The sequence below is a fragment of the Vipera ursinii genome, assembly GCF_947247035.1.
Source record: "Vipera ursinii genome assembly, chromosome: 10".
NCBI classification, from domain to species: Eukaryota; Metazoa; Chordata; class Lepidosauria; order Squamata; family Viperidae; genus Vipera; species Vipera ursinii.
Genome location: NC_139520.1, coordinates 6,904,058 through 6,924,945, shown reverse-complemented (window position 1 = coordinate 6,924,945; position 20,888 = coordinate 6,904,058). Strand labels below are relative to the sequence as shown.

The 20,888-nt window shown below is 41.9% G+C and overlaps 1 protein-coding gene across 1 annotated transcript; it reads right to left on the bottom strand.

Moving 5' to 3' along the window:
• Positions 1–5,529: 5,529 nt before the first annotated feature.
• On the bottom strand, positions 5,530–19,078 carry LOC310644917 (cytochrome P450 2J6-like; the record flags this gene model as incomplete). Its single annotated transcript, XM_083370251.1, has 9 exons — positions 5,530–5,720; positions 6,752–6,893; positions 10,283–10,470; positions 14,160–14,298; positions 15,974–16,147; positions 16,613–16,773; positions 17,441–17,593; positions 18,200–18,362; positions 18,920–19,078. The coding sequence occupies 9 exons, from the start codon at positions 19,076–19,078 to the stop codon at positions 5,530–5,532; spliced, it is 1,470 nt and encodes a 489-aa protein (XP_083226377.1).
• Positions 19,079–20,888: the final 1,810 nt, after the last annotated feature.

Below are 20,888 nucleotides of genomic sequence, written 5' to 3'. Positions count from 1 at the left end.
CATGCCGTTGTTGTTTTTAACGTTCCAAGCGGTTTAGTTCTGTGGTTGCAATATGATTTGGTATGTTTTGACTTTGATCGGGAGACCTCCCAGAGTTGGTTAGACGGTGGGCAGCTATTTAAACGTTTTAAAATAAATAAACAAAATATAAAAGCAGGATGAAAAGCCAGCTTTGTACAGAAGCCAGGTTTCACAGGCTGGAATTTAACAATTGAGAAACTTAACACCAACTGGTCACCTGCCACTAAAATCAACATTATTATTTTTTTTTTTGCTGAACTTCTCCTCCACCAACTGATAAGCTAACCTATTTAGCTCTCGCTGAAAGAGAAGTCTTCAGCCTGGTTCAGTCCAAGCCAGGAATAAACAAAATGGAGACTGCTTTAGAAAAAAGAAGGTTTCAGTTTATTGAAGAGCAGAGCCAGACAGAAAGATGGCTCTGGGAAAAACTGACCACATGTAGTAGGGAGTGCTGGGTTTTATACCTTCTTGAGCTTTTGTGTTTGAAGTTCTTCCTGTTTGAGGCTTTGTATTTCCTGTGGCATGAAGTTTGACCTGAGGTTCAGTGTGCCCTTTCAAGTATTCTGATGGTGGTGGGTTAATCCTGTTATGTCCCAAAAGTCATATCCTGCTTCTCTGTGGCTGATGGCTTACTTCCTGTGTTGGATTTCTTGGGTGAGGGGTTGCTTGTTGATTCAAGGGATCTTTGTCTTTCTAATCCCATCAGCTCTAAGATTCCTGGCTCCAATCTTTCTGACAGGATGATCACATCTGCATTTCTACAGGCAGATCTGGTTTCTGCTTGGGGCAGAGAGATTTGGGCTGGGGGTGGGGGGTTCTGCTAAGATTTTCCATGATTCCTTTGGGGAAATATAATATTCAGCCTTTTTAATATTCCCCAAAATATTTCTTTCTTGGGGGGGGTGCTCTCCTCCCACACTCTATTTAAGACAGGAGGTTTTCCAACCTTGATGCAGCCAGCTGGCCGAACAGAGAGGGAAACATACAAATCTAAGAGAAACAATCACATATGGTAGATTGGGATTATAAAAAGATTATAAGTAGTCAAAGTACATGAAAATGAAATTGCAATTGTTAAAGCAACAGGAAGTGAAATGTGAGAAAACTAACAGAACAATGGGACAAATTCCACGGGATAGAGATGAATAGAAAACAAGCTAATTGCAGATTCCTCTCAACTCCTACAGTGAGAACAGAGAAGCAGTAATGGTGGGAATAGCAAGGCAGTAAACAGTCTAAGTCAGGGGTCTTCAAACGTGGCCCTTTTATGACTCGTGGACTTCAACTCCCAGAATTCCTCAGCCAAGCACCCCTGGTCTAAGTCCTAATGATTTATGACTTCTTTTAAGAGGAGATGCTTTGTAAGAGCTGTATAAAGGAGCTTTTATATAGTTGAATACTTGAAGGCCCTCACAGAGAAGAAGGGATTGACCTATTCTCCAAAGCACCTGAGGGAAAGGCAAGAAGCAATGGGTGGAAGATTGTTAAAGTGAGATCTGCAACCAAGAAGAAATTTCCTGACAGTGAAAATGATTAACCAGTAGGACAACTTACCTCTAGAAGTTGTGGGTGCTCCATTGCTGGAGGTTTTCAAGAAGAGACCTGACAGCCATTTGTCTGTAATGGTATAGACAGAGTCACTACCTGAACAATGGAGGACTAGAAGACCTCTAAGGTCCCTTCCAGCCTTCGGATTCTTTGTTCTAACTCCCCTTGATATGGACAGCCATCAATATCCTGGACAGAACAAATCTTTGCAAAGATCTCTAAATCTCAGTTCACTCAGTAGGCTAAGAAAGCCACCATTCCTTAACAACAACCTATCATCAAGGAAACAGGGCTAAGCTATAACAGAAGAACGGAGTAGTAAAAGAACAGCATGCATAATTTTACTCCAATTGGAACAATTCTGAAGACGCCTTTCTATTCGCTCCTTGCTCTCTCCTTCTCCTCACCACTTTCCTCCTTTTGGTTTAGCTCTTGCTGGAAGAAAGTAATTATTGTTCTTTAAACCTTTTTTCTTTTAGTCTTTGCTGCTGTTGCTCATCTTTTCTGGGCTCTGCCCATCTGATCGGCTTGAAATTGTGGCACTCCAATGAGATCTTCACACCTGCTGCCTTACGTTTCTGGAGATAAACACAAAATGCAATTGGAAGAAATAAAGAGGTCTATTTAAGCCCACAACACACAAAAGTTGGAGATGCTGTCACAAATCTTTGCAAATTAATATCTCCCCGTTTTTTTTCTTCCCCAGAACAAACGGGGGTCCTATTCTGCCCCAACCCTCGTCACATAGTTTACTGCAAACCCTGGATTGGAAAAAACACAAGCCAAAACGAGACAGAATAGAAATGTTGCAAAGCAAAAAAGAAAGAAAGAAAGAAAAGAAACCAGGTTCCTAATATTTAGTCCCCCTGTGGATTGATTTAACTGACACAATGAGAATGCTGGTTCTACAGCAAAATAAAGAGCCGAAAAATGCAAAGTCTTAAGCCCTGATCATACCTCTGATGTGGATTCAAATGTTTATTATTATTATTATTATTATTATTATTATTATTATTATTATTATTGTTGTTGTTGTTGTTGTTGTTGTTGTTGTTGTTGTTTGTTGTTGTTGTTGTTGTTATTATTTTCTAAGCCAAAGGCATTCACATTCCTTCCCTTCCACTTCCCCCACCCGCCCCTGGCTACAAAAACCAATCCTATGATTTGCAAAACCTGGTTATGCAATGCCAAATGTAAGCTAACCTTGAAATTTTTTTCTCTGCTCCACATTTAGCCTGCATTGCACACATAGAAATGCTTGGCAATTAGAAGTGTCAAGAGTTCAGAGTTTCAGATTAGTAGTTTCTGACTGGGTGTTACTTAAATGCTAATTTGGAGAATTGGTATTTTATGTTTGGAAAAGCTCCATTCTCTAGAGCAGAACCAGTCCAAGGAATAGGCACATATGCATCCATAGGAGAAAACACCAGGCATCTTGTGACACCGTTTCTTTAATTTTATTAAAAGGCAGAAGCTTTTGTGAACTACCCCGACAACTACAAAAGACTTATTGTGTGGTTAGACTGATACAGGATTTAACTTTGGATGAGGGGATTGGGGAGAAGGGAAGCTGGCTGTGTGGGTGCACGCTATACATAAAACAGATTACAGTTATTGGTGGGCTAAATGATAGATGTTTAAAACCCATTGTGGTTTTGAGATCGTTGGAGATTGGCTGAAATCATTTCTTTGTGAGTACACTAATCCCTTGCTCAGTGACACGGTTACAGTCCCTTTTCTCAGGAAAGTTGTTCTAAGGCCCGCAATAATGACCCTGAGAATGGTTCTTTCAGATACAGAAAAACAGAGTATAATAATAGAAACCTTTATGGTAGAACTTTGATCTTCACTGTTGACATAAAGTAATGTTAGTTGCAGAAGCCTGTTTTCACCACCAGCAACTTGGCAAACAGGCTAATTCACACAGGCCAGCTTGCAAGATTTAATTCATGTTATCTTACAATAAAGGTGCAACCAAGAGTCCTGAGTGTGCTTCTTCTTTGGAGTACCACACAAGGCTGACATTAAACTTGCACGGTCCAAGGGCATATCTCTCCCCGCCTCATGTTTACAATCCAAGAAATTAAGGGTTAGGATTTCTTGTGAGCTTTTGTCCCCATTCTTTCCTGAGGCTCAGCTGCCTCTTAACTCACTGTTGCCTAGTCATGCCGGCCACATGACCACGGAGACGTCCTTGGACAAGCTCTGGCTCTTCAGCTTTGAAACGGAGATGAGCACCGTCCCCTAGAGTCGGAAACGACTAGCACGCATGTGCGGGGGAACCTTTACCTTTACTAGTACTTCACATGATTTTGATTCTATGCCTCTGTTTATACAACCCAGAATTGTATTAGCTTTTTTGGTTGTTGCTGCTGCACACTGCTGGCTCATAGTCAAGTGATCGTTCACTAGGACTCCAAACTCCCTCTCACAGTTATTGTTTTTAAGCTGGGTCTCACCCAATCTGTATTCATGCCTTTGGTTTTTCCTGCCTAAGTGTAGGTCTTTGCTTTTCTCCATGTTGAAACTCATTTTGTTGGATAGGGCCCATTGTTCGAGTTTGTCAAGATTGTTTTGGATCCTGAGTTTGTCTTCTGGAGTGTTGGCTATTCCTGACAATTTGGTGCCATCTGCAAATTTGATGAGTTCCCCTTCAATTCCCTCATCTAAGTCATTTATGAAGATGTTGAAGAGTACTGAGCTTAAGACGGAACCTTGTGGTACCCCACTGCTTACTTCTCTCCATGTGGATGTAGTGCCATTGAGAAGTACTCGTTGAGTGCAGTTTGCCAGCCAGCTACAGATCCATCTGGTGGTGATGTTGTCTATTCCAGGGCTTTTCCTAGTTTGTCAATTAGTAGGTTGTGGTCTACTTTGTCAAATGCCTTACTGAAATCTAAGTATAATATATCCACTACGTTTCTCTGGTCTACAAGTTTAGTGACTTTATCGAAGCATGAGATAAGATTGGTTTGGCATGCTCTGTTTTTAACAAACCCATGCTGGCTACTAGTTACGACTTTGTTTGCTTCTAGTTGTTCGCAGAGCTGTTTTTTATTATCTTTTCTAGGATCTTCCAAGGCATTGGTGTTAAACTGATTGGTCTGTAGTTTCCTGGGTCTGTTTTTTTTCCCCTTTCTTGAAGGATAAATACTTTCTGAATGCACAGTATGTTAAAAACACATTGTGCTTTTACGATCTTTAAAGACTGGCTGAAATCCTTTCCTTCTGAGCACTCTAATCTCTTACTCAGTGACCAAGAAGGTCTGCTCAATAATGATCCTGAGAATGGTTCTTCCAGTTACAGAGAAATAGAGTATAGTAGAATAGAATAGAATATTCTTTATTGGCCAAGTATGACTGGACACAGAAGGAATTTGTCTCCGGTGCAGAAGCTCTCAGTGTATATACAAACAACAAAGTTATAACTATAAATCATAGTTACAATCATTATTCATAAGGTACAAAGAAGAAGTGATAACTGCCCTCTTTAGCAACAGACATTTGAGGCTCAATTGTGGTTGTAAGTCAAGGACTATCTGTAGAGCTAGTAGTCTTGAGTGTGCTTTTTGTCTGGAGTCCCCCACAAGGCTGGCAGTAACCTTGTAAGTCTGAAAATACTTCCCCACCCCCAAGTTTACAATCCAAGAAAGTAGGGGAGGCATTTTTTCTGAGATCTTTGCCTTGTTCCCATTCTTGCTGGAGGCTCAGCTGCCTCTTAACTCACTGTGGCCCAGTCTACAACCCCTCCTCCTGTCTCCCAACCCACATACCCAAGAACGACCTTATTTTTTTCTAAATCAAGTTTATAATATTGAAGATAATTTTTTCAGATCATCTAGTATAAATCTTTTCTTCAGCTAACGGCTTTCAAACCACATAGCCTATGGATCTCGTCTGGATCTTCCAGTCCCTTCTTGGAGAACATAGCCTTGAGGTATGGAAAAATCTTCCCTCGAGCTAGTTGCTCTCCTGGCGACATTTCACTGATATCTTAAAGCGGGATGGGAATTGTGTGATACCAAAGTTAGGTGTAAGATCTGGTGCCTGGGATTTATCTGGCCAAGATAGCTGAAAATTTCTCAGGATGCTGGTGAGGAAGATGAAGAGTTCCATCTGAGCCAGGTTTTTTCCTAAGCAGACTCTCGGTCCTGAAAAGTCAAAGACAAGGAGAAAGGAAACTGCCCTTCATGTAATTTCAATGTGGGTAGCTAGATTGTTTGCCCAGATTTAAAAAGAAAAGAAGATCTTGCGGTAATAATTTGATACCTGAATATTTAGTGACTTCTGAGATGTTTTAAATTAAAAGTGTTTAAATTTCATTTCAGACCATCAATAGATATTACAAATGACAGCATGCTGTTCTATTGACTCACAGGCCAGAATAGTGCGTGATATCATGAGAATGAAAACCTACAAACAAAATGTTTTAGGTTAATGTTGGGTGCCAGCATCCATTTCATGGCAATCCGTGATGGAGGCCATTTCACATATCAGGAGAGCCAATAACCATGATTAAAGACCTGCACATATTTTTATGATAACACAGCAATCCTGAAACATGGGCGTGTGGTTTTGAATGTATGTCATATGAGACTAACTAGTGTCCTTAGGATTAATGACAGAGAGAGAGAGAAAGGGGGAGAGAGAAAGAGAGGAAGAGAGAGAGATAAAGAGAGAGAAAAAAGGGAGAGATAAAGAAAGGGAGAGATAGAAAGACAAGTAGACAGAGAGATAGAGAGAGAAGGAAGGGAAGGGAGGAAAAACAGAGAGGAAGGAAGGAAGGAAGGAAGGAAGGAAGGAAGGAAGGAAGGAAGGAAGGAAGGAAGGAAGGAAGGAAGGAGCAAAGCATACATTGTCTGGAGCTGGTTGCTTAATTGGCATATTTTCTGCTTTATCCTGTTCAAAGATACATTCACACAGAGAATCTACTACAAATATCTTTCACAAATAAGGGTGATGATATCCCAAAAGCAAATATGAGGGTACACTTTTCAGCCTGCTACATATTGGCTGCATCCACATGATGTCCCCACAAAACATGCATCATAGTTTCTCCATCCAGTGATACACTGAAGTAGAAGGTAAGGACAGGGGCTGAGTTCACCTGGTTGTCTAATTCTGTGTGTTCTGCAGGCCTTGCCAACCAAAGTAAAACGAGAGAGAGAGAGAGATCCTATACCTGCTGAAAATGGCAAAAAGGCTTCCGGCTTCACAAACCCTCCCTCTTCATTCAGGAAGTTGGAAGGGTTGAACTCGTGTGGGAACTTCCACTGAGACTCATCACGATGAACAGAGTGGAGATTGATAAAAAGAGCTGTGTCCTGGAAAAGCCAAGAAAACGTAGATCACCCAGAAGAAAATGCTCAGTGACGGAAGGGATCTCAAATCGATTTGGCTTAGCCTTTTTGCAATCTAGTTCAAGAACAGACCACTGATGGTGAAAAGAAACATTCATAGAATCATAGAATCTTAGCGCTGGAAAGGACCTTGAAGATCTTCTAGACCGGGGTAGGCAACGTTGGGTCTTTTATGACTCGTGGACTTCAACTCCCAGAATTCCTGAGCCAGTCATGCTGAGGGAAAAGGGAGAGGTTTCCAAGCTGTGCCATGCTGGCTCAGGAATTCTGGGAGCTGAAGTCCACGAGTCATAAAAGACCCAAGGTTGCCTACTCCTGTTCTAGTCCAATCCCCTGTCCAAAACCAAAGGGTCCTTTTCCATCCTATCCATCCTTTTCTTGAAAGCCTCCAGTGATGGAGCACCCACAACTCTGAGAAGCAAGCTGTTCCACTGATTAATAGTTTTCACTGCCAGGAAATTTCTCCTTATTTCAAGCTTGGATCTGCCTAGGATGATGTTCCATCTATTATTTCTTCTCCTGCTCTCAGATGCTTTGGAGAATAAAGAGAGCCCCTGTTCCCTGTGGCACTTTTCAAGATTTTGGTGACGGCTTTCACCCCTAGTCCTCCATTTTGGTAGACATACCGAGTTGTCTTGATGAAACCTTCCTATGTTTTAGCCTCTAGACTATTTATCATCTTGATTGTTCTTCTCTGCACTCTTAAGGATTCAGCACCTTTTCTGCATCATGATGACTAGAACTGGATGCAGTATTCCAAGTGTGGCCTCACTAGCGTAGTATAGAGTGGTACTGTAACTTCTTGGGACGCGGTGGCTCAGTGGGTTAGCATGCTGAGCTTGTCGATCAGAAGGTCGGCAGTTTGGCGGGTAGAATCCTGCGTAACAGAGTGAGCGTTTGTTACTCGTAACAAAGCACGTAAAAATGCAAGTAGAAAAATAGGGACCACTACGGAAGGTAACAGCGTTCTGTGTGCCTTTGGCGTCTAGTCATGCCGGCCACATGACCACGGAGACGTCCTCGGACAAGCGCTGGCTCTTCGGCTTTGAAATGGAGATGAGCACCAGCCCCTAGAGTTGGAAACGACTAGCACGCATGTGCAGGGGAACCTTTACTTCTTGATACCTATAACTTCTTGATACCTCTGTTGTTGCAGCCTAGGACTACATTGGTTGTTTGGCAGTAGCAACACACTGTGGGCTCATCTTTAAGTGGTGGTCCAGCAGGACAATTAGATCCCTCTCAAAGGCACAACCATTGAGCCAGGACCTGCCTATCCTGTACCTATGCATTCATTCAGTTTTTTTCTTGTCTTAAGTTCTTGTTTTTCTCACTACTGAACTTCATGTTGTTGCCTGGGGCCCAATGCTCAAATCTGCAAAGATCCTTCTAAATCTTGAGTTTCTTTTCCAAAGTGTTAGCAGTTCTCCTCAGCTTGATGTCATCCTGAAATGTGATGACTGCCCCTTGAATCCCCTCATCTAAGTCATTTATAAAGACATTAAACATTATTGGGTGAAGACAGAACTGTGAGGTATCCTGCTGTATGTAGATGTAGTTCCAATGTAGATGTAGTTCCAATGAGGACCACATACTGAGTGTGATTGGTCAGACAACTGCAAAGCCATCTGCTGGTGTTTCTGTCTATCCCTCACTGTTCTGTCTTAGAGAGAATATCCAAGAGAAATGAATCACGGATAAAGTAAACCCCAACTGTGGATTATCCAAAAGAGAATCAAGGACCATGACAAGTTCTGAAATCATATTCTGCACTGGACAATATCATCATATCAAGGAGAGGGATGGGTGGAGGGTTTTCCCACCAGCATCTGATAAAGGATAAGAGGAGAAGCTATGCCAGGAATCTTACCATGGGTGATAAAAAGAGGATGGGGAAGAATAAGGGAAGAGAAAAAGGAGAATGGCTTATTTTTTTAAAAAAGAAGAGACTGGACAGTTACTTGTCTGAAATGGCGTAGGTTCCCCTGCTTGAGCAGTGGGCTGGACTAGAAGACCTCCAAGGATCCTTCCTATTCTATTCTATTCTATTCTATTCTATTCTATTCTATTCTATTCTATTCTATTCTATGCTATGCTATGCTATGCTATGCTATGCTATGCTATGCTATGCTATGCTATGCTATGCTATGCCATGCCATGCCATGCCATGCCATTCCATCCCATCCCATCCCATAATTCTATTCTATTCTATTCTATTCTATTCTATTCTATTCTATTCTATTCTATTCTATTCTATTCTATTCTATTCTATTCTATTCTATTCTATTCTCCAATATTTATTCTATTCTATTCTATTCTATTCTATTCTATTCTATTCTATTCTATTCTATTCTATTCTATTCTATTCTATTCTATTCCATTCCATTCCATTCCATTCCATTCCATTCCATATATTCTATTCTATTCTATTCTATTCTATTCTGTTCTGTTCTGTTCCATTCCATATATTCTATTCTATTCTATTCTATTCTATTCTATTCTATTCTATTCTATTCTATTCTATTCTATTCTATTCTATTCTATTCTTCTGTTCTGTTCTGTTCTGTTCTGTTCTGTTCTGTTCCGTTCCGTTCCGTTCCGTTCCATTCCATTCCATATATTCTATTCTATTCTATTCTGTTCTGTTCTGTTCTGTTCTGTTCCATTCCATATATTCTATTCTATTCTATTCTATTCTATTCTATTCTATTCTATTCTATTCTATTCTATTCTATTCTATTCTATTCTATTCTATTCTATTCTATTCTATTCTATTCTATTCTCCAATATTTATTCTATTCTATTCTATTCTATTCTATTCTATTCTATTCTATTCTATTCTATTCTATTCTATTCTATTCTATTCTATTCTATTCTATTCTATCCTATCCTATCCTATCCTATCCTATTCTATTCATCTGGAGGGAGAATGAGTTCTCCATGTAAGGAATGGGTACCAAAGGCCCCGTTCCCTACCCCGGCCCTCTACTTCCTCCCCTCCTTTGTTGCATGGACTCTCCTTGTTGTAGCAGAAAAGCGACTGGACAACATGCAATCAACACTTCTCTAAGTTGAGATACTTGAGACCTTCTCCGGTGTTGGAGAGCAGCACAACTGCTATTCTATTACAGTTGGCAAAAAGTTACCACGAACTTAAAGAGAGGTCGAAAACCCAGATCAATTGCTATATTAAACTGTGCCACTCTTTGGAACAAAAGAACTACTATGAGGTCTCCCAATGACTGTCATACAGGCACATACACACACTTTACCCAGAGTCAGTTTCTTTTTTCAGATTTCAGGCTGAGCAATTATCGGCTCAGACAGAACCGTGTGAAGTTTCGATATTTTACCTTGGGAATTTTATATCCCCAGAGCTGCACGTTTTGGAGGGGGGCATGAGCGAGCCCAAGAGGAAGAATATTTGAGTAGCGCTGGATTTCATGAATGACGGCATTCACGTAGGGCAGCCTTCCCCGATCTTCGTACTTCAGGCTTGTGTTCCTTGGCAGGAAAGAGTCTATTTCCTTCTGACATTTCTCTACGGTAAAAAAATACATTAGTTACCGAGGAGGGTAAGGAGGGGGACCTAACCCTAGGCAAAAGGGGTTGAAGCATTTTTTTTTCAAAGTCCAGAACAATGAGGAGACATCCAGAAGTGCATCTGTAAAACACATTCCTACTTTGCTGGAGTATAAGAAAGGGGGGGGCCATCAAGCACAAGGAGACTTGCATGATTCTATGGCCGATCTCAATCAAAAGAGTTTTAGCCTTCCTGTGGAATTTCTTTTCCTGGCCTGGTCACTCTAGTGGGACTAACAGAAGATACAAAGCTGATGTAATCTGCCTATTTGAAATGCTTCTCATTGCTTTGAGGGTTCAGCTGGCAGTTCCATTAGAGCAGCGTTTCCCAACCTTAGGAACTTGAAGATGCGTGGACTTCAACTCCCAGAATTCCCCAGCCAGCATAGCTGGCTGGGGAATTCTGGGAGTTGAAGTCCACGCATCTTCAAGTTCCTAAGGTTGGGAAACGCTGCATTAGAGAAAAAGAGCTTAAGGCCTGCATAATAAATAGGCAGAAGTCTCTTCTGATGCCTCTAGTACAGCGATGGCGAATCTTTGGGAGACCGAGTGCCCAAACCGCAACCCAGAACCCACTTATTTATCGCATCAGCATTGTGGTCCCCTGGGGGGGTGGCAGGGAGGCCCCTCGGAGTGCCGTCTCTGGCACACAAAAAGCAGGGGCGCAAAAATAAGCCACTATGCTGCAAGGCGTAAAAGCAGCCGCCAGGGTGCCGCAGGGTCCAGATACAAGGCGCTGCACCACGCAAGAATGGGGCAGGACTAGGGAGTATCACGCAGGCACTAGCCCCACCCCATTTGTTCCACGTGCATGCTCACAGCCCCATGCACACATGCATGGATGCAAAATGCTTCCCCCTCCCTTTTCTTCCAGTCCGCCAATCAACAATGGTTGGTGACCTCTGCTCTACCATCTCTACTCGAGCTTGCTGGTTGGCGGCTTCGCCTCCTTTGTGCCGGGTGGGGCAGCCTGATGGACCTGCTGCTGGGGGCAGCGGCACTGAGTGCCACCTCTGGCACATGTGCCACCACTGCTCTAGCAGCTAACTGGATATAACAGGAGGAGATCTGGAACCCTTAGATTCTGTCACTACAGCCAATCTCCACGAAAGGAGTTTTAGCCTTCCCGAAAAGTTGATTCCTAACTAATAGGGTTGACAATGACATTCCTGAAAACATCGCACTGATGTTCCAAGTGTTTTGTATCCTTCTCTACTTGGTGCTCTCCATGAGTTATGGGACATCAAGTCTCTCTGGGAATTCTAGGAGTTATAGTTCTAAAGATCCTGGAGGAAATCGGAATGGAGAAACCTGGATTCCCGTATTTTAACTATAGCTCTTTCTGCAAGGCATTTTATGTTTTCCTAAAACTTTATTCTCACACTGAATGGCTTCTGTCAAACATACATAGCAAGCCAGGATTCCACATGAAAGAAACTCCAAATTTGGACACAGCCATAGAGCCGATGTCTCTTGGAAATTCGCTGTTAGAGGTGGCGCCGTGGTTAGAAAGTAGTATTGTAGATTAATTCTGTCAAATGTGATGAGTTTAATTTTCACCGGCTCAAGGTTGACTCAGCCTTCCATCCTTCCAAGATCAGTAAAATAAGGACCCAGATTGTTAAGGGGCAACTGGCTGAGTCTGTATATACCGCTTAGAGAGGGCTGTAAAACACTGTGAAGCGGTATATAAGTCTAAGTGTTATTGCTAATAATACAATGGGGGGGGGAATGAGGATTAATCATGCAGGTCAAATGCATCAGGATTGACTGTTTGGGTGGGGGAGGGAAGAGATTTGAAATGATAACTCTTTAAAACTGAAGAGAAAAGGGATTAACCTATTAAATCCAAGGATCTGATATTATTTAATAAGACCACTAGTGGTTTTGGATGGTGGTTTGGAAACGTGCCAGTTTAAACGGCTTAATCATCTTACTAGATTCCATAGCATAACTTGCTTAAATTATGTGAAAAAGTGAACGAGGATTTTAAAATATATATATGTGTGTGTGTGTGTGTGTGTGTGTGTAACTTAAGAGTTTCTTGCTCCCTCTTGAGGATAAGAATTCAAATTCTATTCTTTTCTGAAGAAGCACAAGATTTCCCCTGCTTTTTCCTACTCCACCTCTACCAACACTAGCAAAACACCAGTTGTCCAAATATGAAATAGCACTTCGGGAGATAGCAATAACAATTAGACTGCTCCATAGTGCCTTCCAGCACTCTCTGTGCAGTTTACAATGTCGGCATATTTCCCCCCAACAATCTAGGACCTCACTTTACTGACCTCGGAAGGACAGAAGTCTAAATCAATCTTGAGCTCCATCAGGATCAAACGCCAGACTGTGGGCAGAGTTAGCCTGCAATAGTGCATTCTAACCACCAGGGCTCCTGGTGATGTGTGAAGGAGAGCATGAAGGCAACAATCCTGGGCATAGAAAGAGCTGAAGGTCTCCCTGTATTCATTGTTCCTTTTCCACAATGTTGGAGACACAGACACAGAGCACATAAGGGTTACATATTATCTACTATCTATCTACTTATGACTATAACTTAATTGCTTGTATCTTACTATTTATATTGTTTTATTTAGTTTCCTAGAATGATTTATGTTGATTGCTTATTTAGTATCCTATGAGTATCGCTAAGTATTGCATCTTATGATTTATGATGAATGTATTTTTACAATGACTATGATCATGATTTATCACTTATTGCTTTTATGTACACTGAGAGCTTATGCACCGGAGACAAATTCCTTGTGTGTTGAATCACACTTGGCCAATGAGGAATTCTATTCTATTTTATTCTATTCTATTCTGTCCTGTCCTGTCCTATTCCATTGCATTCCTTCCCATCCTATCCCATCCCATCCCCATCATTCTATTCTGTTCTATTCTATTCTATTCTATTCTATTCTATTCTATTCTATTCTATTCCATTCCATTCCATTGCATTGCATTCTACAATCTGTCTATTCTATTCTGTTCTGTTCTGTTCTGTTCCATTCCATTCTCTATTCTGTTCTGTTCTGTTCTGTTCTGTTCTATTCCATTCCATTCCACCCCATCCTATATTCTATTTTAATCTCTATTCTATTCTATTCTATTCTATTCTATTCTATTCTATTCTATTCTATTCTATTCTATTCTATTCTATTCTATTCTATTCTATTCCATTCCATTCCATTCCATCCCATCCCATCCCATCCCATTTCATTCCATATTTTCTATTCTATTCTATTCTATTCTATTCTATTCTATTCTATTCTATTCTATTCTATTCTATTCTATTCTATTCTATTCTATTCTATTCTATTCTATTCTATTCTATTCCATTCCATTCCATTCCATTCCATCCCATCCCATCCCATCCTATCCCATCCCAAGCTCATAACAACCAAATGTCTACAGAGATTCTCAGTCATCCAGGTCATGGTTGTCCCAAAGGTGCTTTTTCAAGAGGAAATAATGTCCAGTTGCCTCTTGAAAAAGCACCTTTGGGACTCATAACCACCATCGTCTTTGCTATAAAGGACATCAGTCTATATCCAAATAGAAAGTTTTTAAAAGGCACATCACCACCTCAAGATCCATCCTGATTTGCAAGAGTAATGGGTGGTGTTGGGGATTTTACTAGGTCCATACCTTGGATGTCTGGAAAGGCTACCAGGTAGAGCAATGCCCACTGAAGCGTCCCAACCACTGTCTCTGCTCCGGCACTCAAGAGCTCCATCAGTATAGTTGTTAGCTGCTCTTCTTCAAAATTCGAGCTTTCCCCCTCTGCCTTTTATTAGTTAAAACAAAGGAAGGAAGGGAAAATGCATTTACAGGTAGACCTTGACTTACAACCAGTTTGGTCTTGTGGTGAAGGCTCCAGCCTTCAAAGTGGGAGATCGTGAGTTCAAGTCCTTCCTTAGCCTTGAAAGCCAGTTGGGTGACCTTGGGCCAGTCACACTCTCTCAGCCCAACCCACCTCACAAGGTTGTTGTTGTGGGAAAATAAGAAGAGGAAGGCGTGTTTGGATGTGTTTGCCACCTTGAGTTATTTGTACAAATAATAAAGGCAGGAGAAATAAATATTAATAAATAATAAAAGTTGTTTAGTGAAGGTTTGAGTTTATGACAGTGCTGGAAAAAAGTTACGAAGGACAGTCCTCGCACTGATGACCAACACAGCATCCCCGTGATCACACGAACAAAATTCAAGTATTTGGTAACCTGCATGTATTTAGAACAAAGAATAACAGAGTTGGAAGGGACCTCAGGGGTCTTCTAGTCCAACCCCTTGCCCAGGAAGGAGATTCTGTATCATTTCAGACAGATGGTTGTCCAGTCTCCTTTTGAAAGCCTTCAGTGATGGCAGCACCCCCAATTTATGACAGTTGTTTGACCTGTTCTGTCCCAGCCTATGTGAGTCCTTGTTCTGCTCACAAGGAGAAACCCCTCTTCCAAGAAACAGGCAGGAACCGCAAGAAAAAAACAACCCCTTTTATTCTCACAGACCTGAATCAATGTACAAGGCAAACAAACAGTTCACAGAAACTGGATCCTCAACATGAACGGTTGCCTTTGGCAACCAGCACCTCTCACACATTCCCTTTTATAATTCAGCCCAGGTGTGGCTTCCTAATGCCTTTTCCTTTGCCTTTGGAGCCGCCCCATTGTATTCCTCTGTCCTACTCGCTTCTCTTGTCGGCATTTTCGTGCATCCTGAATATTTCCCAGCTGTGCTTCATCACAGCCCAGCTCAGGCTCCCAGCACAGCTGTGTCTCAGCCTGAGCGAGAGTAGAGGGGCCGGGCTCCTCATCCGACTGCAAGTCTTGGAGCTCCTCAGAGCCTTCCTCTGACTCTAATGCCACTCCAGGCCCCTCCTCCTCCTCATCTGATTCCTCAGACTCAGCTGGTGGATCCACTGGCTGGCGAGGAATCACAACATGACCAGCCAAACAACTGGGTATGATTTTAAAAGTCATTGTCAACCACCAGAAATCTGGGTGGAAATTTTGTACTCTGTAATGTGATAGCCACAGATGCAAGATGAGAAAAACTATACAGGTAATCCTCGTCTGCCCAAAATTTCTGTTTGGTAAGCAAGACCTTTGTTAAGTGAGTTTTGTCCCATTTTACAACCTTTTTTGCCACAGCGGTTGAGTGAATCACTGCACTAAATTAGTAAAATGGTTGTTAAGTGAATCTGGGTTCCCCTGCTTGACATTTGATCGCAAAAACGAAGCCCATGACCCTGGGACACGGCAACTGTCATAAGTATGAACCAGTTCCCAAGTGTCTGAATTTTGATCATGTGACCCTGGGGATGCTGCAATGGTCATTAGTGTGAAAAATGGTCAATAAGTCAATAAGTCACTTTTTTTTTTGAGTGCCACTGTAACTTTCAATGATCACTAAATGAACTGTTGTAAGTCAGGGACAAGCTGTATAAAAGTGCAAAAAATCTTTACCTCCTTTGCTTCTTCTAGGTATGCATCAATGAAATCTCTGGGTTCACCTGGAGTCAACGTTGCCTTGTGTTCCTCCACCTCTTTTTCAAGCAAAGCAAAGACTTTATGGCCATTTGTTAATATTCTCTGATGGGGCAGGGGAAGCCTTCTCACTAAGGGCACGGCGTTGTAAAGCTGCCAACAAAGAGAAAAGAAATCAACATTAATTAAAATGATTATCGGGTAATACAAACTGTAAAATCACCTTTGACTATCTATGTTCATGTATGTTATCTGTTGTTCAAGTTTTAATAAGACACAAATCTCTAAATAAGTTAACATTTAGATATTACATTATCTGAATAAGTGAATAAAACTTATAATAAGTTAAATAAGTCAAGAAGTGTCATGCTCTAATTATGTTTGGTTCATGTTGGCTCAACCAGGTCACTCATAAAATTAAGCTAACTGGGAGGAAAATCAGAGAAATTCCAAAATGTGGAAGACATTTCATCTACCGGTGTTATAATATCCTGTAGATTCGTGTTTCTCAACCTCAGAAACTTTTAAGATGGGTGGATATTTAATTGCAATAAGCTGAAATCCCCACTAGCATTCTGAGAATTTGTGACCATTTCCCTGCACTCCTATTGTGGATACCATGGCCCATGGTCCCATCATCATTTTGGCAGTTTGATGGAACAAGTCCAGCACAATCCTCAAGGAGCTGTTGTTGTTTTCCAAACGTTTCCCAAACACAACGGAAGAAATGATGCTGGGGGCTGCAGTGTTCAGAAATGGATAAGGATCAAAGGGCATACCTGCAAAAGAAAATAAATTACGAGCAGTCCTCATCTTGTTGTTGTTGTTAGTTGCGAAGTCGTGTCCGACCCATTGCGACCCTATGGACAATGTTCCTCCAGGCCTTCCTGTCCTCTACCATCTTCTGGAGTCCATTTAAGCTCACGCCTACTGCTTCAGTGACTCCATCCAGCCACCTCATTCTCTGTCGTCCCCTTCTTCTCTTGCCCTCAACCTTTCCCAGCATTAGGCTCTTCTCCATTGAGTCCTTCCTTCTCATTAGGTGGTCAAAGTATTTGAGTTTTAGCTTCAGGATCTGGCCTTCTAAAGAGCAGAACTGTTCAAAATTACAACAGATGCCCCCAAAGATTCTTAGACCAAAGTCCCAATGAGACCTTTTGCAGCGCCATTGTAACGTTGAACATTTGGTGAATAGTCACTAAATGAACTATTGCAAATTGAGGACTAATTGTAACCCCACTCTGTTACCTAGCAGGGGAATGCTGTATCTGCAAGCTATAAATATTCTCTTCTACTGGATTCTGCTTTAGGTTTTATGCAGTCAGAATCCTAAGCTCCACCCACTCTGCTTCAATACACACGCACGTAATGGTCAACCTTGAGGTCAACTCAGTTGGCTGGGATGACAATTCCCCAACCATCCCATCCCGTCCCAGGAGAGCTTACTTATGTTTTCAGCAAACACTTGAATCAAATAAGATGCTTCCTCCAGGATCTTGGCTTCCACTGATTTTTTGCCCACTCCAAAGTTTCTGAGAAGCATCAGTGAACCCCTTCGTCGTTTTTTCCACACTTGGCCATAGGATGCAGAGGTTATGCCTGTAAAAGTGAAAGACTGGAAATTAAGCATTGGGCTACAAGGATTCCCCTGTATTTTTCTTATGTTTTCCTAATGGTAAAATCTGCTAGTTAGTTAATTAATTATTCTAACTATTTAGACAGCCACCCATCTCATAATTGCCAATGTAACGTGAAGAAGAAGAACATGAAGGAGGAGGAGAAGAGGGGGGAGGAAGAAGAGGAAAAAAGGTGGAGGAGAAGGAGCAGGAGGAGGGGAGGAAGAGGAGGAGGAGGAGAAGGAGGTGGTTTCAGCATTCTGGGATCAGGTGATCCCCATTTGCAACCTTCCAAGCTGTCTCCCCACATGCAAAGTTAATGGGGGAAGCCGGATTCTCTTAGCGATCATGTGTGATTCACTTAATGTCTGCAGTGATTCACTTAACAGCCACGGAAAAAAAAGTCTCCCTTTTACCGTAACTCTTTATCTTTCTGCAAAGTTCTATCTAGCATGGCAGAGCTGTCAGTCTAAAGGTGATATGGATCGTCTGGAAAACACAATGGATAACACTGAATCTTGAAGGGGACAAATATATTAAAGTGTCCAAAAAAAAAAACCCCAATGGCTTGGAAACCATATATTGGTACCTCTTTTCTCAAGGAGAGAATCATTTATAGGATGATCTGGTCTCCCAGCAAATTCTACGCCTTTCGTCATGAGGATCTCTTTTGCTGAAGGGAACCCATGAATGAAGACCGCCAGCATTCCTCCAATGTAGAGACTGAAGACGGGACCATATTTTTGGGCTAGCTGAAATGAAACCACCAGGATTAAATCAGAGGCCTTCGGAAACTGGCTGGGAGCAATCACTGCAAGGATGCAACAAGGATGAGGTTCAAGATGACTTGAACCTCCATCATATGCCATCTCTTCCCAAAGTCTTCATCCTATCCTCTCCCCTCCTGTTCATGCATGGGGACAACATAGAACATTGATGGGACCTCTTGAGTAGAATTATGCCATGAAGTGTTTTGTCTGTAAATTGGGACGATCCAGAATTGGATTTCTTTTCCAGTACATCTGAAGCCAAGTCAAGGTTTGGACACAGTTATCAAGTGGCCTCGTCTTGCCCTGTTCCTGCATTCCTGGTTGACTTCATTAATCTAATCTAGTTTTTAAATCAAATCAAATCAATATTTATAAGCAGCAGAAAATAGCATTAGCGCTAGACAAACATTGCAACTTTACCAATATGTAGCCTTATAGGCTACAGAAGAACTAAAAAAGAAAAAAATAGGACGTTAAGTGATGAAATTGCCATTTAAATATGCTTCTCCTGAAATTGTCCTTTAACTAAGAAGCCGTACCTGATCCAGGTCCTTGAGAGGATCCTTCTTACTGAACTGAAGCAGATTCCCAATCAGGGGGAGGCTCCATGGTCCAGGGGGAAAACCTGCGGGACGTTGGTTCTTCCAGAAAGAGAGGAACAGGAGGGAAAGAACGATCAGCCAGGCAAGAATAACCATGTTGATAGTCTCTCTCTCTCTCTCTGTCTTTCTGCTGCTGTGATTTTGGCAAAATGGGCCAAAGATTAAATCTTTAAGGTCACGATGAAAGATAAACTTTGAAGCCAGATTTCATAAGCTGCATTTTAAGAAACAGGAAAGTTCGGGTTACATGCCGTTTAAATCATTAGCTTCCTCTTCTCCAAGAGGAATGACATACAAATGGCCTTTGATTTGTGCCCAATCGATCAGTGACCAAGTTCTGATGACACTGGGGGAAAAAATGGCTTACAATTGGTCCTTACACAACTATTGCAGCATCCACAGGGTCACCTGATTACAATCCTGGCACTTGGCAACAGATTGTCCCTGAATTATGATCATTCCCTAGTTTATTTCACATCTTGGGTTAGAAAGAATACAAGCCAAAGTGAGACATAATGGCAATGTTGTGAAACAAGGAAAAACAGGTTCTTAATGTTTAGCCCCTACCCCCACACACACCAGATTTCACACGCTGCAATTTAATAAACAGGAAAGTTTGGGTTACATGCCATTTAAATCAATTAGCTTCGTCTTCATGAACAGGAATGCCATACAGATAGCCTTTGATTTGTGCCCAATCGATCAATGACCAAGTTCTGATGACACTTGCGGGAAAAAGGCCTTATAGATGAACCTCATGCGGCATCCTTTCGGTCCCGTGATCCCGTTCCAAGCATTTCATAACAGATGGTCCTGTGGGATTCAGAGACCAGTCATCGCAGGGTGTCCCAAAATGTTCTGTCTGCCTACGCAGAGTTTATTGTCTTTTATACAGTTTTAACAAGCAGGAAATAACACACAGCAGAAGCATTGTTTATTGGTGTATTCCCTAGTCAATCTTAAAGAACATCCGAACATCCCAGCCAGGGCACAGTCTCTCATATCTAGCTGGTTCCTGGCAGTCCTTGGCAATGCTAATTGGAATGAGCTCATAGACAGGCGGATAACAGGATACATGGCATGGGTCCGGATTACCTACGGGAGCACCTGCGGCCGGCGTCAACTTCCCTTTGTCCAGTGCGCTCCCACAGAGAGGGCCTCCTCAGGGTGCCACTGGTCAGAGAATGTCGACTGGTGGCCCCCAGGGGGAGGGTGTTCTCTGTGGGCGCGCCAGACCTGTGGAACCGCTTACCGGTTGAGCTCCGGATGGCCCCCCGATCTTCGCTCCTTCCGACGTGATCTAAAAACTTATTTATTCGAACAAGCCGGCCTGGTCTGATGGGTTTGGGGTTTTAATTATAGATTTTAACTAATTTATTGTATCGGGCACAATTGTTTAATTTGTTTTTAATTTTTGTATCCTGTATTTTTGGTATTTATTGCCCTGTACACCGCCCTGAGTCCTTCGGGAGAAGGGCGGTATATAAATCAAATAAATATAAATATAAATACTAAGGCAGGCAGTTTTTTGCACACGGTCCCTTCATATCCTTGACCTCCATCTCTACATGGTCCTCAATTTATGACCATTTATTCAGCAACCATTCCAAGGTACGAGGGGGAGACTTACAACCAATCCTCACATTTATGACAGTTACAGCGTCCCAGAGTCTTGTGATTGCTATTTGCGACCTTGGCAACTGGCTTCTGACAAGTCCAGTCAATGGGGAAGTCACAGATCACAGTCACGTGATGCCTCACTTAAAAACCAAACTATTTGGTTTGAACTCTAAAGCTTCCTCCTTCCGTTATGTATTCAGGATGGTCAGGGATTAATATTTATATGTTACTTATATGTAAGGGTGTGGGTCTATACATACAGTATGTTGTTTGTACTATGTTTAAA